General features: G+C 63.3%; 1 protein-coding gene and 1 non-coding gene across 2 annotated transcripts; both read right to left on the bottom strand.

Moving 5' to 3' along the window:
• Nucleotides 1-1,309: 1,309 nt before the first annotated feature.
• WNT10A (Wnt family member 10A) lies at nucleotides 1,310-17,844 on the bottom strand. The gene is made up of 4 exons (XM_075430362.1): nucleotides 17,721-17,844; nucleotides 14,637-14,899; nucleotides 6,496-6,872; nucleotides 1,310-1,777 (listed from the first exon to the last, which is right to left on the bottom strand). Exons 1-4 carry the CDS (start codon nucleotides 17,777-17,779, stop codon nucleotides 1,310-1,312), a joined length of 1,167 nt encoding a protein of 388 aa, XP_075286477.1. The 5' UTR covers nucleotides 17,780-17,844.
• Nucleotides 4,157-4,229, bottom strand: TRNAV-GAC (transfer RNA valine (anticodon GAC)). The gene has a single exon. It is a non-coding gene; the product is annotated as a tRNA-Val (tRNA).
• Nucleotides 17,845-22,942: the final 5,098 nt, after the last annotated feature.

Genomic DNA, 22,942 nt, shown 5'->3' with positions numbered 1-22,942 from the left:
CCAGCCTGGTATTTTCCTCCTCGATTTGTATTTTTTTTTAATTCCCTTTTTTTTTTTTTTTTGTTTTTGCGTAGCCCCAAGGGGCACGCAGCCGTGGGAGGAGCGGGGAAGTTATCAGCCGGGAGATACCAGCAGCGTGATTCACTGCCTGGCCCCCGCGGGCTGCTGCAGCCGGATGGGTGCCCTCCCTGCCACCGCAGCCAGGTGCCATTTGCGGACCTCCATTGCCTGGCCTGGCCTCGCTGCCTTCCCCTCTCCCTACTCTCTGGCTCCAGCATCCCTTCCCAGGAGAGGGGGGGCTGCAGCACAGCCCCCAGCCCTGGCACAGCCACAGGCATGGAGCCAAGAGCTGGGATTCCCACGGGATGGATGGGGTCCAGCGTGTGTCCGGCTTGGCAGGAGCCTCCCAGGAGCCATCTTGCAATGCCTTGGGGTGCCCATGGCAGGTACCCACCTCCTGCCAGTCTGCAAACAGCTCCAAGGGCTGCTATTATGGGATGGCAGCAGAGCACTGGGGAGAAAATTTCGCACGTACCTAGCGTCACCCTCCACTCTTCTGGCATCCTGCAGGAGCAGAGAGCCCTGGTCGGTGAGAAGAGCAGGGTGCTGCGCCCCGAAATACCCCGTGCTGTCTCCAATCCACTTTTATTCACAATCAGAAAATAACTTACCATACAATAACACAGGCACGCACAGCACAGCCCTGGGCACCCTCCCCTCCGGCCACGATGCTACAGCCCAAGCCGGCCCAAGCTCTGCCTTGGCAGAGGTGAGCCCCAGCCCGGGGAGCTGTGCCCCTGCTCCCTCCCATGGGATGCTCCATCCCCATCCCGCTCAGAGCACAGCCTCGCACGCGGCCGGAGGAACCTGTGCACGGTGCCAGTGCGTGTCCCCCTCCCTCCCCTCCCACCCTGGGCTCCCCATGCCCTGCTGTCCCCTAGCCCACCCTGCCCCATCCCACTGGGTGCCAGCGGGCACTCACCCACCCCCATGCCCACCCTCCGCCCCCAGTGCTGGTGTCGGCGGTCTGTACAGCATGGCCGTGCGCTCCCGGGGCAGGAAGCCTTGGTGATCTCATGTGGGGCCGGGCGGGCAGCGGGCAGCAGGCAGCCCTGCCCTCCCCGGGTGACAACAAAGTGCTGATTTTGGAGGGTGCCGAGCACCTCCTCTCATGCTCCCCCCGGAGCGGAGAGAAGCGGGTACCGCGGCTCCATCTCCCCCCCCCAGCGCCGATCCCCATCTCCCTCCCCCCCTGCAGGCAGGCACGCTTGTCCCTGGCACCCTGGGGTGGGCACCCATCCCTGCCCGGCTACTTGCAGACGCTGACCCACTCGGTGATGCGACACTCCTCGCAGGCCACGAAGCAGCACCAGTGGAACTTGCAGTTGCAGCGCTCGCTGCGGGTCTGCCGCAGGATGTTGTGCCCGCGGCCGCAGCACAGGCTCTCGCAGTTGTCCATGCCCGGGCTGGTCTTGTTGCACAGGCGCCCTTGGGTGCCCAAGGAGTCCAGAGCCGGTTCCCGCTCACAGAAGTCGGGTGACTTCTCGAAGTAAACCAGCTCGCTGATGCCGGCTCGGCGGCGATGCCGAGCGTGGCCTGGCTCCAGCTGCCCGGCGTTGCGGTTGTGGGGCCGGATGAGGGTGGCCCCATAGAAGCGGTCCTTAAGCAGGGACCCCACCAGGCGAAACTCGGGCGTCACCTGCCAGCACGTCTTCAGCTGGCAGCTCCCCGAGGTGCCGTGGCATTTGCACTTTCTCCTCATGTTGTCCATCACCACCTGGGCGGAGAGGAAAGGACAGAGAGGTTAGCATGGAGGAGATGTTTTTTGGGGACCAGGCAAGCCATCATAGAGCTCTCTGTGGGTTGGCACTATGGGAACACCAAGGGCTGGTGCAAGCAGCCATCAGAGCCCTGGAGCTGCAAAGTCAGTGAGGTTTCACCCTGTTGTTGTGCCCAGTGTCACCCATGGCCCACACGCTGTCCCTTCCCATCTTGGCAGTACCAACTGGCTTTTCCACTCCAGCAAGGGATCGGCACCAAAAGGAGAGGGTGAGCTGCCTGACCACAGGGAGGAGAAGGAGCCTGGATCTCACCTTCCACTGCTTCTTGACTCCAGCAGCTTCAATCTGACTCCTGACCCCAGTTAACAGACAGCGTGGCTGCATCTTTGCAGTCCTGCGAGGACCCCCCAGGGATCCCCCATGCACCTCACCGACCAGGAGCACCGCAAGTGGGGCAGGTAGGAGGGATGCTTTCCCCTCCCCAGGGCTTTCTTCTGGCAAAGCCCCAGCTCCAGGAGTCGTGGGAGCAGCTCTGCTCTCAGCTCTTGCCTTTCTCACGGGAGCCCTGGGTGCAGCGCCGGAGGGCTGAGGCGCTGCCTCCCACCATCACCCGAATGCCAAGCAGGGACTGGAGGTGCTCGCAGCCCTGAGTCGTGGTCTGGGGAGGCTGCAGTGAGGCCGGTGCCACACGTCCAACCCCCCCGAGGGCCAGGGTGCATGGGTTGGGCTGCGGCTGTGGTTTGGCTGGCAGGGGACCGCGGCTTGTGCAGGGACCAGAGGCCAGCCGGGGGGGCAGGGAGGAGCTTGGGCTCCCTGGGCAATGTTGCTGAGCCCCTAGACTGCACGCGGGGGTTGCCTCGGTCCCCCGCCCCTGCAAGGGGGGCTGCTGTAGCCATGCCAAGGGAAACAGCTCATGGCCAGCAACCTCCAGGGGCACGGAGTGGCCTCACATCCCTGCACAGCCTGCGAAGAGGCAGTTTATACCGTCCTCTGCTCTATCCCGACAGGGATTCCTGCTGGGTCGCATGCACTTGCATAGGTTCCAGTAAGTCCCCTTCCCACGGGGACACCCAAGTCCCACAAGGAGCTGGGCTGCGGCTTACAAAGGCTGTTACAGGCTGATCCCCCCACCCAGGGTCACGCTCCGGGGCTCGGGGGAAACCCAGGGGACACATGGCCCTGCGCAACGTCCCGTCCCATGATGCCAGCCCTGCCTGGCTTCACGCCTGACACGCACTGCCTGCTCCTGCCCCCTGCCCGAGGGGCACACTTGTGCGAGGAGTGCCTTCTTTTGGTAGGGGTGGGCAGTTTTTACTCCTTGTTTTCTTGTTTTTGAGTAAATCTCCTCGTTGCTAAGTAGTTATGGTAATGAAGACAGGTCAGGGAAACACGCCTGGAGCTTGGGGCACATGGCTGAGAGGTCTGGGCTGGGCTTGACTTTGGCTTTCATCCTGCTGAGAGTCCTGTCTCCTGCTGAGAACAGCCTCCACCTCGCAGGTAATGAGCTGCCCGGCCTTTCCACCGTGCCCTGGGTGTGCCAGCCCGGAGCGCCGGCTGCTCACCACGGTCCCTGTCACCATCCACAGGAACACAGTGGCACTGGGACCCCATCCTTTCCCACATCCCCTCCCTGCTCCCTTGGCTGGACCACGGAAAATCTGTACATAGGGCTGTGGCTGGGATGGAGGGGACAGTGGCATGACAGATGGACAGGGGTTCATTTCAGGCTGCGGCTGGTTGCAGCAGGGGCTGGAGAAGACAGTGTGCATGTGCCATCTCCATCACCCAAGCCATCACCACTGAGCATCCCAAGCCCCAGCACCGCAGCACCGCAGCACCCATCCATCCTTCCCCAGGGAAGGCTTGTTTGCCCTCCAGCATGGGTGGTGCAGGGGGGACAGGGCCCTGCCAGAACCGGGAGACCAGAGAAGGACCCAGCTGAGCCTCAGCCCCATGCTTTTGCCATCAGATCTCCTCCATGCACCCCTAGCTGGCCACGTCCTTCCCCCCGTCTCACAGACGCCCGAGTTCGGCACATGCCTGGGCTCGCTGGTGCTTTCTTTCGCACATTCCCAGCTCCTCCCAGACACGCTCATAAGAGCTTTATCATAGGTCTTTGTTGTGAGGGTAATGGGTAGTTCCTGGCTGCCTTTCATCCTCTCTTGCTCTCTGATCTGGCAGGTTAGGAGGACCTGCAAAGCCTTTTGCAGGCTCCTGCTGCTCCTCGCTGGGGAACTTGCTCGGTCTCAGGGATGCAGGACACCCAACTCAAGACCAAGGTGACCACTGCCACCACCAGAGGTTGCAGCACATAACCAGCAGCGGCAGTCCCTCCCCGGCTTCATAGCTGGATGCAAACAAAGAAAAGATCAGCGTGTTTCTGCCTGGTTTCGAACCAGGGACCTTCCGCGTGTCAGGCGAACGTGATAACCACTACACTACAGAAACCCACACCCCATGGCCATAGGATGTGGCTGTTGGTGGGATTGTCACTTCCCTTGGCATTGCAGGGTCTGAGCCAGGAGCTAGGCTCACCCATGTACAGAGCACCCTTGGGATGCGCAGGGACCGCAGAGAGGATGCTCAGCATCTGTCAGATGCTGGAGACCGCTGCGTGCTGCAGCTGCTCAGTGCATGGAGAGGGGCAGCGCGTGGCAGGGCATGGCACGTGGCATGTGTGTCCACATCACTGCTCTGCTGAAGGGGTTCAAGCCTCGGGACTTGGAGGAGAGGACCGCAGAGCTGCTGCATCCACCACGGCCACTCCTTTCCCAGGAAATCGCAACAGATTTCTCCTTATTACAGCAGAAGGATGGTCCTAGGAGTGAAGAGGGCTTGGGTGGCTGTGAGACCCATGGCGTTGCTAAACGAGCAGACGGGGAGCTGGAGAACCCATCCCCAGGCAACGTGGATGGCCAGGTCCAGCCCCGGCAATAAGCATGGCATTAACAGGCACAGAGCAGGCACAGCATCATCTCCTTGCTCCAACGCATGGCACCCACAGCCATCACAGCCCGAGCCCCACACGGGCTCAGACCCTCATCTCAACAGGGTCCCTGAGCTGGGCAGCCTGGCCAGCCATTGCTTCCCCACCTGCACCGGTATCATCCCCTCCTTTAGCCCTTTGGTCTTCCTCTGCTTCCAGCTCCCAGGCTTCTTCCATCAGTCCAGCTCTTGTCTCTGAAGCCACCAAGCGCTGACATTGCCAGCCCTGTGCCTGCCTGCCGTTGGGGACAAGCAGACCCCAGGCATTTTTGCTGTTGCTGGATCCCACAGGCACCAGGTGGTGACATCCCCCTCCATGCAAATATTCCTCTCTCAACTTCTCCTCCTTCTGCAGGGGGCTGTGGGGCTGCCCTTGGGAAACAGGCAATACAGACCCCAGATTTCTGAGCTTTGCCATGAGTCCCAGCAGTCTGGGTCATGCAGAGCTGGAGGGGAGCCAGGACGAGCCCTGTAGCCAGAATTGGGACAGAGGGTCTTGCCTGGTTTAGGGCAGAGCAGCCTGCGGAGGATTTAGCTGCCTAACACTGACTGAGCCTTCACCACGCACGAGCAAGCAAAGCCAAACAAGCAAAAAGTGCTAGCTTTCCCCAGGCATTTACAGCTTGGCCAAACTGGGACAGCTTTTCCAGGTGGTAAAGCTCAGCTCCAGCACCAGGGAAGGGCACACATCAAGGTCCTGCTCTGCAGCGTCCTCATCTCACTCACTGCTGGCTTTAAACACACTCAAAGCAAGCGGCACATCCAAAAGTCTGAGCCATCCTGGGGAAACACTCCCTGGGGAATTCTGATCTTTAATTACTTATTCCCACAGCCACTACACACCCCGCTGCGCTGCCCTGGCAGCATGTGGCTGGGGTCTTGGGGACAAATCTCCCACTGGATCCATGGGATGGGATCTCCCTTGCACCTGCTGGGAGCAAAGCCAGGCGGGGAAACGCAGCCGCCCTCCTAGCCCCTCCTGCCTGTGTGCTTCTTGTCTCCAGTGTCAGGCTGCTTTTAAACATCAGCTTCCAGACAGAGCGAGCTACTAATTAGCACTTTTAACGAGACCTGACATCATGAGAATGGAGGGGAGGCGGCCCTGCTCGCCTGGGCAGGCTCCAGCACCCCCTCGGAGCCGGGGGACGAGGCTGTGGGCTGTCACCTCCGCTCCCGAGGGGATGCTGCACTTCCCAGCTGGCACAGGCACCCACTGCCTGGCTCGGTCCCACTCACATCTGCCTCCTCGGGGCACCATCTCACTCTCTGGAGGCAGAGCCACGGCCAGGCGCTGAGAAGCCTGTGCTGTGTCCCCACAATGCCAGTGACTTTCTCCTCCCTGTCCATAGCTCTCTCCCGCTGCAGCTGCCCGACACCAGCTCACCCGGTGAACTGGTGTAGAGGCAGGAGCTGGACTCACTGCCATGCCACCCCGGTAGCACCGCCGCAGCACAAGCAGGTGACAGTGGCCTGAGGCAGTGTCCCTTGGTAGGGGGACAGCAGCGAAGCTCAGAGGTCCCCTCCTCAGCAGAGATGCTTGGCAGCAGGGCTGCACCACTGCCTCTGCTCCAGGTAAAATGGAGGAGAGGGGGTCCCTTGGGGGCAATCCCAGCCTCGCACACGTGTCCCATCGCAGCCAGCACAAGCCCCTTGCAGCCCTCCCACGCATGTCCCAGGGACCCTGTCCCTGCCACCATCGCCCCGCACCCCTGCCCAGCACCCCGCTCACCTGCCGCCCCACGCGGTTGTTGTGCAGCCTCATGCGGGAGTGGATGTCCCTGTAGGTTTCCCGGGAATCGAGGAAATCCTTGGAAAACTTCTCCCCATAGTCCACGTCGGGGCTGCACCCTCCCCATTCCCAGGAGTCCTGGAGGCCGGGGGTCTCGGCCGGCATGTGCTCCATGTGCACCCCGTGCACCATCCCTTTGCCGCGGTTCATGGCCTCCAGCTGGAGACGGTGCAGCTTGCGCCGAAAAGCCTCCTCATCGCCGCGGCGCTTCTGGTCGCAGCCGCAGGCCTGCAGCTTGCCGAGGGCGCAGGCGTTGGAGACGGCGTGCACCACGCCGGCAGCCGCGATGGCGTAGGCGAAGGCACTCTCCCGAAAGCCTGCGAGGAAGGAGAAAGCGGGGCTCAGGCTGGGCGGCACGGCCCCTGCGGGGAGGCTGGAGGAGCCAGCATCAAGTCAGCATGTAGGGAGCCGGAGGTTCGGCTTGTGCCTTGCCTTGTCTTGATGCACCTGCTCCCAACCAGACCAGGAGCGAATCCCCACTCAGTGCTCTCCAGCTCCATCCTCATCAGGACACATCACCATCCTGAAGGCCAGCCCTGCCCTGGCCGAGAGCCCAGCTCCCACCATCACCCTGCTTCCACATTGCTCTGGGAGATGCCACCATGGCATTGCTGAGGCATCAGCATTCCGGCTCTGGCGGGAAAGGCAGGACCTTCCCCCCTCTCCACTCAGAGTTTCCCACTATATTCAGCACAATGCCAGCTGAGGAATACTTCTGCTGAGGGCCCTTTCTGCTTACCCACAGGGTGCAGGACCAGACAATAACCGGAGCAGGCAGCACTGTCCGTCCAGCCCCATCTGTCTGCCCACGCTCCTTCCCTCCTCGAGCCCCGCCAGCTCCCGCAAGAAGCTGTAAATGTGACACCGCGCTGGAAAAATCGAGCATCCCTCGTTAGCTACAGCATGCCAAGACCGCACTGCGCGCTGCCAGGGCCGGCAGCTGGTTGTCATTAAATGCCGGGGAGAGAGGACGTCCGCAAGTGTCATTAGCTGGGGATGGGGCAGTCAGGGACAGGGACAGGTCCCACTGCAGGGGCTCCACCACGCTGCGAGCAGCCCGAGGGCTGCTTGGCTTCGCTGCAGCCAGGTGAAGAGCCTCCCCTACCTGGGAACTTCTATTTTGTTTTAAATGCAAAGCAATATTTTTATTTGTGGTTCCTGGGCCAAGCAGGGAGCCCACAGTGCCCTTCGCTTCAGTGTTCAGTGACCGGCCCCAGCACGAAGAGCGGAAGGAGGGAGAGCCAGACTTTGTGCTGTGGCTTCACACATGAATAAATAAATAGCTGGAGTTTGCCAGCCTCTCTCCCTCCGTTGGACGAGAGCAGCTTGATCAGCCCTGGCTTTGCTAGGGCTGAGCAGACGAGAGGTTCTGGGGCATTTTCTCCAGCAGATCCGTGTCATCAAATGGGGGGCTTAGGCGAGCACCCCAAAGCACAGATCCCGGGCAGGGGTTCTGCCAGCTCCCTGCCTGCACCGCCGAGTCACGAGAGGTGAGAGCACAACCGCTCCCCACCGCCATCGCCCTCCCAGGCGATGCTCCCCACCACGCAGGTCTCCTCCGTGGTTCTCTGCCGCCCGCCGAGCAAACGCTATGATCTTATTAAAGGGAAATGAAACGCAGCTCGGAAACCTGCATTTAAAGTCACGCTGCTCTTTTGTGTGTTAATTTGACACTGGTGCATTTAAAAAATTAATGAGGTGCTGCTTAAAAGCCAGCGGGAGCCTCTCCCAGCTTTCCCTCGGTGTGGGACAAGCTTGCTCTCCGCCTGCCTCTTCCCATGCACAAGTTGAACAACATTTTTCAGCGGGCAGGTAATGGGGCTGCTGGTGCGTACGCCGCGCAGCCTCCCCGGGGAGCGCGCTGGCAGGCAGCGCCTGCAACACACCCTCATCGCCTTTAGAGTGGAACAGCCCACACGAGGGGAACTTCAGCCCCCAGGTGAGTGATGCAGGATGGAGAACCAGCAGCAGAAGGTCTCCAGGATCCCCTGATCGCCCTCACAGCAGTTCCCCATCCCCACAATCTGGGCCAGCTCCAGCCGGAGCACAGCCCAAGAGCAGGGACCTGTCGCTGCCACCCCGCTTGGTGTCCCCAGCTCCTCGCACAGCCGGTGCCCAGGGACGGTGACACCAAACCCTCCACCCAGCGCAATGCTCTCCTCTGGGCCCTGCCTTTCCGTTAGCCTCTTTCTCACACGTTTCTCCAGCCTAACAAAAAATTTCCCATGCAGCACCTCCTTAAAAATCCCTTCTGGAGCTCAGACAGTAGCTCTACCCCACCCAGTCTGTCTAGCAAACCCAGCTCCTTACCGGTAAACAGACTGGGTTCATTTGGTGCCCTCCACAGCTGTGAAACCCTTGGGTTCAAGCCCCAGCCCTCCTCCCTCCTCCACTGGTCTCCAGCCACGTGTGAGCTGGTGGATGAGGCACGGGTCCTTGTCCCTGGAGCTGCCATCCCCCAGGCTGCGGGCAGGGGACGGGCTGGTCCCCAGGACTTGACATCCCTGTGCTCTGGGAGTCTTGTCCCCATCTCACTGTGGTCATTACCCTGCTCAGTATCACTCTCCCTGGCCCCACCGCTCCCACCTGCCTTCTCACCTCCTTCCCTCAGCCCCACATTGATGGGGAGCTGTGAGCAATGGGGAGAAGGTGGCCAGTGTGGTTCTGCTTGGAGGTTCAGTTTACATTCCTTGCTCCATCCCGGCCACACCAGAGCCCAGAGGATTGCAACAAAGCAGTGAGCAACGTGGCTGCAGGCGACAACCACCGGCCTCGTGGGCTCAATGAGGGTGGGAGCTTCCAGGAACCGCAGCCGAGCGTGGTGTGCAGCGGCCGGCCCCGAGCCCTTCGGAGGGAGGTTCTCTGGCTGCCCCAGCCACCTAAGACCTCAGCGGTAATGTTTGGGTCACCAGATCCCTCCAGAGATTGCAGAAGAGGTTGTAGCCGTGGGAGGTGTGAGTAGAAGTATTGCATCCTGCAGGGAAGAGGGAATGGAGGACATCACCCTGACACCACCGCTGGCATCCAGCCTGCCATGTACTTAAACAACCGTGCTGGGCAAAGAGGATGGATCTGAAATCTCGGACCCAGGTCAGATCCCAAAGCAGCTTTCTCAGCAGGGGAACATTTCCCCTGTGAGCGTGCACCTAGGAGATGGGGAGCCATTCAGCAGGACCCCAAGCCCCAGCTGGCGCTGGCTCTGCAGTAAGATGCTGCAGTTTCTCCATCTCTCACGCAGATGTGGGACAAAGGCAACGGACCTGGCTCAGGCATGGCTGTGGGCTCCGTGGTCTGCCGGGGCAGGGAGAGCTGGAGTTGTGGCCTTCCTGCCACAGCTCACCATCACGCCGGGGCAGCAGCACCCTCCCAGTGACCATCACTGCAGCGCCTGGGTGGCATCGAGGGAGCAGGGGGGACAGCCTGGTCCGGGTGCACCCCGAGGTACCCCAGGGATGGTCAGCTGCCCCCTCCACGCGCAGTACCCCCCCGGGAACTGGCTGGCAAGGCCGGGGAGAGCTTCGCCCGCCACCTCCCGCACACCCCGCGGAGACGGCCAGTCCCGACACGCCGCCTCTCCCCCAGCCCCGCTCCCTCCTGGCCCCTCTCCCTAATTAAACTGCAGGTGAACCTGCCAGGGTCTGGCCCGGTGCCAGGCACTAAACGCCTCCCTTGCAGATCCCGACTCGCCTCCCTGCACCGCCGTGAGCGTGCAGGGGATAGCCCGCAGCCCTCGCTCCTCGCTCCTCGTCCGCCCGCAGCGCTCCGAGCCCGCAGCCCTCGCCGCTCCACGGGCTGCACGGAGCCAGGCTCAGTCCCGCACCTCTGGGGACGCTGCCCTGTCCAGAGGGTCTCGATGGCCACCATCAGCTGGGGGACGGTCCAGGGCATGGGGGCACCCACAGGGATGCAGCCGAGCATACGAAGCACCCATGTGCGCTTTGGGGCAGGTGGGCAAAGTCCTTGGCTTGCCTGGGGGTACCGAAAACCCTGCCAGCAGCCCAGCTGCAGCTGCGCTGGGCCAGGCGCTGCGGTCTGTGGGCACCGGAGCTTGGCTGGGGCTCTGCAGAGCTGGGTGCCGGGGTCCTGAGCTTGGCAGCATCTCCCTGGATAGCCATAAGAGCACCTGCTTCCCTCCCCACACGGCAAAGCCTCCCCAGGCTCCAGCTCACCGCTGGCTGGGCCCCAGCACCTGGCGTTTCCAGCCTTGCAGGGAGTTCCCCCCTCCTTGCTGCATGAAATCAGGGTTTGGCCACGGCCAAGCAGACCCCGTGGCACCAGGGAGACCTTCTAAGGAGGGCATGGGGCATGACAGCATCACCCGCCCCTCCAAAGGCTGCAGGAGGAGCAGTGGGATGCTGCACTCCAGAGCCGTGTCCCTTCCAGCCACACATCCTCAGGGGCCTTCAAGCACACCCAGCCACTCCATGAGGGTCCAGTTTCTTTCAGACCTCCATATAGATGGCGTTGGGGTGAGCAAAGGGGAATGCACAGGGAAGAGAGATCCCTCAGCACACCTCAGACAGCCCCTGCCCAGCAGCCAGACAGTCCCAGCCCTGCTGGCATCGCACCCACCCATGGGTGCACATGTACCAGACAACGACAAGGACTCGGTGACCCACCGCCATCCACAGCTTTGTTGTTGTCAGGCACCCAGGCATGGTTCAGCCCAGCCAAGCCACACAGTGCCCAGCAGACCATGGATGCTACAGGGGGCATCACATACCGGGGGCAACAGGCCTCTCTCTCCAGCGACGTGGACACGATTGTGCTGCTCACCCTCAGAGCAGGGGCAGGGGACCTGTCTCAGCTTCTGGTGCAGAGGCAGCTGCTTGCCTCCACCTCGCTCCTGCATCCTCCTCCACCTGTCCCTGGGGCCAGGAGAGGATGTCTCTGCCTGCACCTCGAGGCAGAGAGAAGGACAGCAGAGAGGGATGGGACCAGCGACAGGACTGGAGGGTGCTGTCAGGGGTGACAGCGTCAGGGAACAGGCAGGAGGGTGGCGAGGACGCAGGCAGCCAGCTGAGGAGCCAGGGAGGATGGGAGCAGGATTTGCAATGGCAATGCCAAGCCTGGATGCAGATGGAGGGGACGTGGGCCAAGGAGGATGGCGCGGTGCAGATGGCACTGGAGGCTCAGGGAGAGCAGGGGTGGTAAATCCCTGGGCACCCCCTCTGCTTGCCCTCTGCTAACCTGTTGTTGCGCCTCGCAGTCACTGTGCCCTGCACCCCAGGAGCGGCTGCATCTCCCTGCCACCTCCAGCAGGTCCGTGCTCTGCCCAGGATGCTGTCAGCATCCCTGTCCCCAGCTATGCTGCCCAGAAGCCCTGCCAGATTCCCAGTCCCACCTGATTTGAAGCCTCCCTGCTGCTTCCTGGCTCACCAAGGCTTGCACTCAAACTTCTGGGATCAGACCAGCGGGATGAGGAGACAGGCACTCATCTGCCACTGTCCCCTGCTCTGTCCCCAGAGGATGAACTCCCCAGCTCCACTGACTCCCTGGATGCTGGGCAGAGCATGGGACAGGCACTGGCACTGCACCCCGGGCGGCTCACACCCGTGGTGGGGAAAATGCGGGAGATGCGGGAGATGCGGGAGGAAGGGGCGGAGGTGGGGAGCGGAGTGAAGCAGGAAGAGCGGGAGGGAGAAGCCAGCTACAAATAATTTAAAGTGAGATTCACGCACGGCTGAACTGATGGCAGAAGAAGTGGGAAAAGGAATGAAAGATTAAAGGGGTCTGTCACTTCGGGTTACAAACAATGGTCCTACGAGCACGTTGCGTTCCCAGGCACGGCAAGGATGGGGCAGGGCGCGGAGCAGAGACCTGGTCCCTGGGGGTGAGATGCATTAATGCCTGTGGCACGGAGCCTGCACCCCTTGCTTTCACCACTCGCCTCTCCTCCGGCGCTGGGCTCAGGAGATGCACCCAGCATCCCTGCTCTGATGGCTGCGTCTACAACTGCTTCCAGGAAGAGCTCGGAGCTCCAGCTCTGCTATTGAGGGACACACAGAGTGCAGGTCACCAGCCTCAAGGCTTGCTCCACACCAGAACAGTTCTGAGTAACCACATGGGATGGCCTGGGTGCTTGGAGCTCGTCCTGCACTCTCTGCTGCCAAACGAGGAGCGCTGTGAGGGGCTCATCTGCTCTGCTGCACCAGCCCCACCTCCATCCTTCCCCTGTGCTGTGTGTCCACCCCAGGAGTGGGATCCCACCAGTGCTGGGAGCCTGAGCTGAGCCGTACCCAAGAGCTCAGGACTGTGGCAAGGGTCCAGGGGCTGCGGGAGTCCCTGCACCCACCTGTCATGGCCCTGACAGCAAGAAGGACTGCGGCGGCACCTGAGACAAGCGAGTTGCAAGTCACCAGCCGCCAAGAGATGTGGTGGGCTGAAGGAGGGATGCAGAAGGTCAATGCTCTCTGCTGCTGGAGCTTCTCACCCAGCCTGGTGGGACCCAGAGCAGTGAAGCTCGCCTGGGTGTGTGAGCAACTTGAGCCAGCAAGTCAGTGTCTCCTGCTGCCTGAGGAGACTAGAAGTGAACTGCATTCCTCTGAGGACCTGGAAATACCTTGATGCTTATCAGGGCTGACGTCCCCACCCTCCCTGCCAGGCTCTAACCTGGGTGCTGCTTGCGGAGGAAGAGATGCTGCCCTTCTCCAGGCACTGGCAGCCGCTTCATGGCAGGACCGCAGCCCTGAAGCCACATGTGCTCCAAGGCAGCATCCCCTCCAGCTTTGCCCATCTGCCCTGGACATGAGGGATGTCCCAGCACCGAAACGTTTCTGTGCTCCCCTCTCCAGTCATCTGCCCACCTGCTACAGCTGCCTGGGGGGTCCTGCCACCGCATCCCCTCAAAGGTACGTAATCCTCAAGCTGCCAACCTCTCCTCTGTGAGACTCTCCTCAGTCCCAGGGAGAGATGTTGCAGGATGTGGAAGGGTGTTTGGGGAAGGAGGGACAGCAGCAGCTCTCTGCTGGGCACCAGGCTAGAAGGCTCCCAAAGGAGGTAGGTGAGCAGCGTCTTTGGTAGCTTTCTCCTTCCGCGGGAGCTGGAGGAGCGATGTGCTTGCTGGGCACCTGGCCTGCCCTCAGCACCCTGCCTGCCTGCCACTGGCACCACGTAGTTCTCTCCTGCCCACAGCCTGGGGCAACGGGACCTTCGGTGCTTGCCAAAGCCCAGGCTTCAAGAAGGGTACTTAGATGAGAAGATACATTCAAGTCCTACAGCAGGTCCCATCAGGTCAGAACCCTGATCTGCACTGTGCAGGGCAGCCCCTTTGCACCCCCAAGAGTCCACTCCTGAGGGAAAGAGTATCAACCAGGGAGGCTCTGATAGATGCAGAGCCAGCCATTTCTGCGACGGAGACAAGGACACCCTGGCACTGGGGTGTGCCAGACCATGGAGGGCTAGGAGAGCTCTCCCTGCAGTGCATGTGGGGGCTCTGTGGGCAGGTGAGCTCCCAGGACAGCTCGTCTCCCTGCCCTCCCGTGCCACCACGCTCCGGGGTCCCACAAAACAGCGATTCCTCAGCTGTCTGCACTGGGCAGCCAACACAAAGGCAGGATGTCAGGGTGATGGGCTCGCAGGGCTACATCCCATTAGTGAAAGGCTTTTCTGCTCACCCTGATGCACCAAAACACCATCCCCAGAGCCGGAATGAACCAGGATGCTCACTGCAGCCACCAAACTGAATCCCCGAGCACGGCATCCACTGTCAGACCCACCAACCATGCTGCACACCCACGACACCACTCCAAACACCAGCCTACTCTGCACGGGGGGAAGATGCCAGAAAGCGGTGGGGCCTCGAAGGAGCTTTGGGAGCAGCTGGGGCTGGGCAGGGAGGAGCAGCACAGGACAAAGTCCAGTGTAGGTATCAAGGTGCATGGAGCAGAGCCCAGCTTTGCCAGAGCCCAGTCCCACTTCGTCTGGTAGACCCTGAGGTTTTTCAGGCTCTGTCTGCCTTCATCCATGGGGATGCTGAAGAGCTGGCCTGGTCCCCTGTGCCAGGGAAGAGCCGTGCAAGGGCTCATGGAGAGCAGCAACTGGGAAGAGGGAGAAGGGGACGGCGGCCACCCAGCCCTTACCTCTGCTGAAGATGATGCTCTCGTAGGGGATCTTGTTCTTGGTCTCGAGGCTGGAGCAGTTCCAGCGCTGGTCCCGGAACTGGTGCTGGCACTCGTGGATGGCGATCTGGATGCCCTGGATGGCCGAGGCGGTGACGTCAGGGTGGCGCACGCACACCTCCAGCTGCCGCCGCGTCAGCCCGGGCAGGGTCAGGCAGACTGTGTTGGCATTCAGCACCGGCTCCGATGGCAGCTTCAGGCCCAGGATCTCATTGGAGCAGGAGCTGGGAGGGAAAGGGAAACCCGTGAGCTCAGAGCAAGCAACGCGCCCACCGCTCGCTTCCCCTTCGGGAGGGGGTGGGGGGGGGAGAACTTGTGGGGAGGCACACATGGGGAGGGGAGATGTTCCTCAACCCACATTGTGCCCGCTGCCAATAGAGAAGGCTGGGAACCCCCTGGGCACATTGACAGCTCAGTCAGGCAGAGATGTCCCACCGGCACGGGGGCTGCAATCCTCTCCGGCCATGCCAGCACAGCCCAGACACCCCGGCAGCCTTGCCCAGTGGCAGCCAAATTTGGCCCTCCTGCCTCTGGAGCCCAGCATCTCCTGGGGCTGCACCCCCTCTGAGCGCTCCCCCAGGGATCTCCCGCCCTGGAAACACAGTGCAGGCTCTCGGATGCAGACTGACCCAGCTCACTTCCCCCAGAGAGTGTGAGTTTCCCCCTTGCAGAACCCTGGAGCAGGAGACCCATCCCAGGTCTGGCTCCATCCCTGTTGCTGGCTGATCCCCTCCCTGCATGTCCCCTATCCCCTTGGCACTGCTGGTGCCTCACAGCAGAGATAACCAGAGGGACCAGCCTTTTTCTGCCAGGTCAGCTGGGAAATTTGGAGCCAAGCAGCCTGCTGAACACCCTCAAGCTCCCAGCAACAATCCCAAATCCGCTGTCACATCCCAGCCCCACTGGACCTGATGCCTGTCACCGCAGAAGAACAGAGACCAGCAGATGGATGGGTGTGAGGGGAAGCACAAGGTCTGTGGTGTGGGTGCTAGTGCTGATAGAAGTAGAGATGCTGCCTGGGGAAACAGGGAGGTAGATGGAGCGTGGGGAGATGGACACAGCATGTCCAGAGAGACGTGCCTCGAGCTAAGACAGTCGTACGCAGGACAGACAGATGCAGAGAGGGAGATGGAAGGGGAGGAAGTGTTTGCCCAGCTCCAGGGAGTGGCCTGAAATATCCTGGGATGCACAGTGCCCAAGCAGAGGACCCGCAAAGTGAGCGGCAGGCAGCGGGATGCCCAGCAGCATCCTGCATCCAGCAGCAGAGTCCATCAGGAGCTCAGCACCTCCCCGCTCCTTGCTCAGGACAGCTCGGTCCCTGCTGAGAGGTCTCTCCAGACAGGGTTCCCTCTTCCCTGGGACAGTCAAGAACTGAGTTCCTGGGAGAAGTAAGGAGCTTGGAGCCCTTTGAATCCTGATTACATAAATGAGACTTGGAGGGGGATGCTGGAGGAAGGACTGCAGCTGCCTTATGGAGCAGCCAGGTCTTGGGGAGAAGGATTCCGCCCCCTCCACTCCCCCAAACCCTGCGAGCATGGTGCAGGTGTGTGGATGGAAGCAGCTTTCGGGGGTTAGTGACTGACTTCCCCAGCTCAGTGCTCACCCAGCTCTGGAGGAAGGGCTCAGCCCCAGGGTCCTTGCTGAATTACAGCTTGCTCAGGGGAGAAGAGGAGCTGCCAGGGTCAGGCTGCTGCTTTCTCCAGCTTCCGAAGGGTGTTTATTCCCACCCCACCACCTCCATGGAAGATACGTGTGTCTGCCCCAGTGCAGATCCACAGTGACTCCAACAGGGAGAGTCGGGGTGGAGGGGAAGCAGAGAGAAGGAGAGCAGAAAGGTGTCCATCCCTCCACAGCCCCTACACAGGAGGGCAAATCCTCTGCCCAGCTCCTGCGCTCATTCACACCGTTGAAGCAAGCCCTGGCTGAAAGCAGACGAGAAGCAGGTCTGCAGCTACCGCCGTCCCCAAGCCCAGCAGCTCCTGCCCCAAGCGCTGCAGGGACCTTGTCCCCTGCCTATCCTGAGCCAGCCACAGCGCCTGCCTGCTTGTCTCAGGGTGTTCCGGCGGGGCTGTTATGGTCCTCCTCCCCACTGCACAGCAGGGAAACTGAGGCAGGGGCCCTTGCCTCGGACCCCGGAGAGCGGAGGGCAGGTCCTTCTACCTCTTGCTCCACCCAGGGCTCAGAGGGCCGGGAACCGGCAAGGAGCTGTCACTGTCACCCTCCCTAGGAGGACACAGCGCTCCCCTCAGCTCTCTTCCCCCTTGAAATCTGGATTTAAACTTGATTTCACGGTGACAAGCCCCCAGGTCACAGGCTGCAGCGGCTGCTGCTTTAATTAATACAAGTCCCAACGTTAACAAATTATATTTAAAGGGGCTGGAGGGAGGGGGAAGGGCGGGGGACCCCCCCCCTCCTCTCCACTCACACCAGCACCAGGATTAACCCCTGGCTGCCTGCAGCACACAAGTTTGGGAGCGGGCGGCGGGGAGCTGCCAGCCACCCGGGGGAGAAGGAGACGGACGGGGTGGTGAGTGTTGGGGGGCTGCTTTCTGGGAGGCAGGAGGTCCCCTCTTCTCCCCCTCGCCTTGGGATCGGCAGAGCCGGGGAGGGGACGCAGGTGGATCCCCTAACCCGGTGTGTGCCCCAAAGGCACCCACCCCTTGGGCACCGACCCCCACGGCAGTGGCATCCACCCCGGCCTCCGCGGTGCCCCCCGGCAGCGGGACCCGTCTCCGCCGGGTGGGAGGGGGGGAGAGCGGGGAAACTGAGGCAGGCAGGGCGGGGAGGGAAGGAGGGGGGGGCCGCGCATCCCGCCGGCGCTCCGCCGGAACGGGGGGAAGGCGGAGGGGGGGGGAGGCGGCCCTGACAGCGCCCTGCGCGGGGGGTCGCAGCCGTGCGGGGCCGGGCCGGGGGCGGCGGGACCCCCGCGGGCAGCCCGCCCCCGACGCGGGGCTGGGCGCGGCGGCTTCCCGGCGCCCTTCCCGCGGGAACGGGACGCTCGGCAGCGGGGCTGGGGGGGGACACACGCACACACGCAGCTCCTACCTGGGTACCCAGAGGCTGAGCAGCAGCGAGCAGAGTCCGTGGGCCAGGGCCGGGCGCATCTTCGCTGGGGCAGCGGCTGTGCGGGCTGCGGGCGGGCGGGCGCCTTTGGGGCAGGGGCGGCGGGGCTCGGCGCTGCTCTCTGCCCGCTTTGTTTGTTGTGGGTTGTTTGCTTGTTTGTGTTTTCCCCTCTCCTCCCTCTCACTGGCTCCCTGCGCGCCGGGGCTCGGCTCGCCGGGGCGGCTCTGCCATCCTCCCGGGATGCCCCCCCCGCCTCCCGCCGCCCCGGCGCCCGCCGAGGGCTGCGCGCCCCCCGCCCTGCCCGCCGCCGCCCCGCCGCGCTCAGCCCCCCGCCTCAGCCCCCCATGGCGGGACGCGCCGGGGGGCCGGGGGGACCCTCGGCCGGCGGGGCGCGCTCCCCCGCCGCTCCCCAGGGCCCCCCGGAGCTCCGGGGCCGCGGGCAGGGCCGGCCGGGCCAGCGGCGCTGAGGCTCCCGCGGGGCCCGCAGGCACATGGGGAGCCGCGGGCCCCCCCCCCCCCGCCGCCCCCCGCCGCCGGTGTGGCCGGGCCGCCGGCGGAGCGGGCAGGGTCGCGGCCGGAGCGGCCCGGGAGCGCTGGGCGCGGAGCGGCGGCGGCGGCGGCTCTGCCTGGGACCTCGCTGCGCCGAGCATTACTCAGCGCCCGGAGCCCGAGTCCCGACACGTCCAGACAGGAGCCCGCGGGGGAAGGACGGGGCAGAGGGTGGCAGCGGGGCGGGGAGCCGGCGTGTCGCACGCAGCCGGCCGGGGGGGAGCGGGAGGGGGGCGGCCGGGGGGGAGCGGGCACGGCCGGCGGGGGAGTGGGCGCGGGGGAAAGGGGGGGGGGGGGCGCGGCGGGGAGCGGGCACGGCGCGGGGAGTGGAGGGGGTGTGCGGTGGGGGGGGGGAGAACGGCGTGGGGAGGTGGGGGAGCGGGCGCGGTGCGTGGGGTAAGCGCGCAGCGCGGAGAAGTGCGCGTGGTGGGTGCACGCGGCGTGGAGGAGCACGCGCAGGGAGCGGGGGGAGCGTGCGTGGCTTGGGGGGGGCGTGCGTGGCGTGGGAAAAGCGTCCGCGGCCCGGGGGGGTGAGCCCGGTGAGGGCTGAGCGCCCGTGGCGTGGGGGGCTGCGCGGGGTGTGGGGTGGGCGTGCGTGCGTGGAGTGGGAGAGTGTTCACGGGGCCTCGGGGGAGTGCGGGGAGGGTGTGCGGGGTGCTGCGGGCGCGGTGTGAGTGTGCACAGGGTGGAGGAGGGTCCGCGGAGGGAGTGTGAACGGCGGGGGTGAGCGTGCGTGGCGCGGGGTGAGTGTGTGCAAGGCGTGGGCGAGTGTGTGCGGCACGGGCGTGCTCGAGGTGCGGGGTGACAGTGCGTGGCATGGGTGGGTGTGCACAGGGTGCGGGAGTGTGCGGGAGGGTGTGCAACGCATGGTGAGTACACTCAGCGTGGGTGAGCGTGCACGGCACAGGTGAGCGCATGGGGCATGGGGTGAGTGTGCGTGGCACACGGGTGGGTGCATGACGTGGGGTGAGCATGCATGGGTTGTGCAGGGTGGGGGTGAGCGTGCACAGCTGGGTGAGTGTGCGTGGGGCGTGGAGAAAGTGTGAGTGGGGAAGGTGAGGGTGCCTGGAGTACAGGGTGGCTGTGAGCAGCCTGCTGCGAGCGTGCACGGGGCGTGAGGTGAGTGCATGCTGTGGGGGTGAGTGTGAACGGTGTGGACTGGGGGTGTGTGGGGCGTAAGGTGAATGTGCAGGGTGTAGGATGAGCGTGCATGGCACGGGTGAGTGTGCGTGGGGTACGGCGAGAGCATGCATGGTGTGCGGGGTGAGCGTGCATGCGGAGGGTGAGTACATGGGGCATGGAGTGAGTGTGCACAGGGAGAAGGGTGTGCATAGCATGGGCTGGGGGGGTGTGAGGAGTGGGGATGAGTGTGCCCATGGTGTGGGGTGTGCACAGGACTCTGGGGGTGCACAGGGGTGCCAGGGTACGCGCATGGGGCTGCGGGTGCCTGGCGCAAGCTGGGGGTTTGCAGGAAAGTGTCCCTGGCCGGGGTGAGGCAGGTGGGCGCCTGTCTGTGTGCTCAGGGGTGTGAGTGGCACGTACTGGGGGTGTGACTCTGTGTGCGTGTCTGTGGGCACAGAGCGTGGCTACACACAGCCCGTGGAGGCACCGGGCCCGTTTTGGCCTCCCCCAGCCCAGCGCCATGGGGCTGATGCCTTTTGGGGAGCTGCGGCTGGGGCTCCAGCTTCCCCCAACGGGGCCGCTGAACTTTCCCTGCCTCGGTTTCCCTGCCAACCCTCCTGGGCTGGGTGCCCAGGTCATGCCTGTCTCCTTGGCACTGTCACCCCAGTGCTCAGGTACCACTTTCCCTCACAGGGTCCTGCTGGGCGAGGGCTCTCCCCTCTGGGAGCTGTGCGGTGGCCTTGCAGCCTGCCCCTGTGTCCCGCTGCTGCTCCCTTGGGGACAGGAGGGTGGCCCTGGGAAAGCCCAGGGTAACTCAGCGAACACCATCTGCCCCAGTGCAGCCCCTTCCTGGCCATGGGGATGCTTGGTGTCCCCTGAGTTTGGGTCCCCACCCTGCAGCGAGAAGGGGGGGGGTCCTCTTGGGGCTGGTGACTGGGGGGCGGCAGGCAGTGCCCCCGCAGCTCCCCGGTGTCCCCAGCCGCCACAGCCCACATCACGCTGGCGTTTGCGCTGTAAACAGCCGGGCGGCAGCTGGCAAAGCGCTCTCCCCCCGGGCAGGCACCGGGTCTCCGCGCTGGCACAGCAGCGCTGGCGGGGGCTGCCAGCACCGCTTGCGTGTCGGTTCCTGTTCACACCGGGGAGGAAAATGCGTTTCCTTTGGGAAATGAGTTGCAATCTGGGCTTGGACCCGAAGGCTCTGCTCTGCCCCCTGGGGACTCTGGGTCTAGGGGGGTGGCATCCCAGCTGAGGTCCCTTTTGCAGTCCTGGGGAGTGCTGGCTGTTCTCCTGCCCCCAGCTCTGCTCCTGAGCTGTGGGCAGGTGGGAGAACTGGCATGGGGCCAGTATCTACCCTCCAACTTCCCTGCCCACGCAGCTTGGCAGGAGGGGGGTTGCAGACCCTTCTGTCCCCAAGTGCACAGAGAGGTCTCTTTCACCGTGTCCCCTCAGCATCACTGCTCCCATGGCTGCTGCCCTCCCGAATCCCGCCGGCACCCAGCGGGCGATGTGGGGTGTCCCACGGGAGTTTGCTAGTGATGTCAAGACCGACCCCAGCCACCCTGCCACCGTAGGGTGCTGGTCCCCTTGCTGCAGACTTTGGCTAATGGGAGGTGTGGTGTCAGGGCTGGGCAGAGCATGCTGGGGGACTTGGGGGAGGTGACACTCACTGGACCCTGATGTAGGGACCACTGATCCTGCCCTCCCCACCTCCTCCCACCCAGGATCCAGCTCCTGTGCTCCATTTCCCCTCTGCACCCTGGTACAGGCTGCCTGGTCCCCCCCTCAGCAGGTGGGGGGAGGCAAGTGAGCAGCCCCCTCTGCCAGGCAGCACCCTGGCTTGAGTGTCCCCCCCCCGGCGGGTCATCACCACCCCCTGCTTTCTCAGGCCACCCCAGGGATGATGCCCAGGCGCACACTGCCCTTAACCTGGACCTACCGGAGGGTGTCCTTGGGGCTTCTTTTGGGGGTCCCCTAGTGACAGTGGGGCTCCTTCCCACCAGAAAACAACTCCTGTGGCTCCAGGGACCCTGGTGCCCGGGCTCCTGGAGCGCAGATGTTTGTGTGTGCTTTAGGATCTTGCATGCAAGTAAATGCCAAGGCAAATCAGAGGGGAAACGCTTTCATCCTCCTCCAGCCCTTAATGGCATAATCGCTTCCAAGAGCGGGTGTCTCACTCGAATGCTCCAGCTGACTTGGGGAGGAGGCCGCTGCATCCCCCCGTCGCAGCACTCGCACCGAGGGCAGGCAGGGGAGGACCTGTTTCCTCACGTCCCGGCAACGTCCTGGGGCTGAAGAGCCAGGTGAGCCCTTTTTTCCAGCCTTTCTTCTGTATCACACCAGCAAAGACCTTAAGCACAAGATTAAGCATCTGTTGTGGCCCCAGGGAACCGGGGACCTATGGGACAGGATCTGGCCCCTCCAAGCAGGGATGGGTGCAGGCAGGTGTGTGAGGCTGGTGGAGGATGCTCTGGTCCTGATGGGAGCATCAAGGCTCAGGGCAAAAGCTGGGCCTTCTGTGAGAACCACGTCTGTCCTTGTCACAGCTGCAGCTTCCTGGCTGGGGACACAGGGCCACAGGGCTGTGGGACCTGCCACCTCCCAGCTTCCCTCCCATCTCCAGCACCCCTCGGCAGCCCCATGCTCTGCAGAGGCCAGCCAGGGATGTGGGAAGCACGCAGAGCTGGCATGAAGTTTGTTGCTTCCCAGAACCAGGGCGGGAAATGTGATGGGGGGTCCCTGGTATGGGGCACTGTGGGGACACCCCTTGGAGCTCCCCTGCCCAGGAAAAAGCACCCAGAGAGTTCCCGTTCTTCAGCAGCTTACATCGTGCCTCAGCATGTGCTTTTAGCAGGGGGCTGGGGAAGCATCCATCCCTCCTCCTCTCTGTCCTCCCTTCCCTCCAGCCCTCTATCCTTCTGTCCCTCCATCCTTCCTGCCATCCCTCTGTCCCTCCATCCCTCTTGCCGTCCCTCCATCTCTACACCCTAAGTCCTCCTGCCCAGCCCACAGGCTGCGTGCGCTTTCCCTGCTCCTTTCCCCTTCCCTCCTGCAGTAGCAGGTCCTGCCAGCAACCCACACTGCAGGCTCCACACCCCAGGAGAATGGGGTTGGCTCTTCTGTTGTCATCTCCATCAGGACCCCTTTCCAGCACCTCTCCACACAGCCCACGGCTCACTGGCTCTGTTCCCCGCTTCCCTCCTGGCAGATGTCCTCCTGTAGCCCCTTCTGCCTTGGTATAAGCAACCTCCAGGCCCTGTGCCCTGGACAATCATGCAGTTGTTTTCATAAGCACCGGATGGAGGGTCTGTGGCATCTCCTTGGAGCAGTGGGTCACCTCTCTGGGGCTTTCATGACCCCCTAGAGACCCACAGTAGGGAAAGGCAGGGGTCAAGGTCACTGTGCTCTGTCATGCTGCTCCCACTTGATCTCACAGACTGACTGCAGGCCCATGGGTGGGACTGAGGGACAGCACGGGGAGAGGCCAACCTGCTCCAGCCAAGCACAGTCCTGGCTGTGCCACAGCCTTGGAGGGG

This window comes from Opisthocomus hoazin, chromosome 9 (assembly GCF_030867145.1).
Source record: "Opisthocomus hoazin isolate bOpiHoa1 chromosome 9, bOpiHoa1.hap1, whole genome shotgun sequence".
Taxonomy (NCBI): Eukaryota; Metazoa; Chordata; class Aves; order Opisthocomiformes; family Opisthocomidae; genus Opisthocomus; species Opisthocomus hoazin.
This window is presented reverse-complemented; position numbering and strand designations above follow the sequence as displayed.

Excerpts from the sequence above, each read along its gene's own strand:
- WNT10A (XM_075430362.1), bottom strand. The coding sequence starts at position 17,779 with ATGCGCCCGGCCCTGGCCCACGGACTCTGCTCGCTGCTGCTCAGCCTC. Across the intron at positions 6,873-14,636 it reads GAGCATCATCTTCAGCAGAG|GCTTTCGGGAGAGTGCCTTC; the intron begins GTAAGGGCTGGG and ends CCTTCCTCGCAG. Across the intron at positions 1,778-6,495 it reads ACAACCGCGTGGGGCGGCAG|GTGGTGATGGACAACATGAG; the intron begins GTGAGCGGGGTG and ends CTCTCCGCCCAG.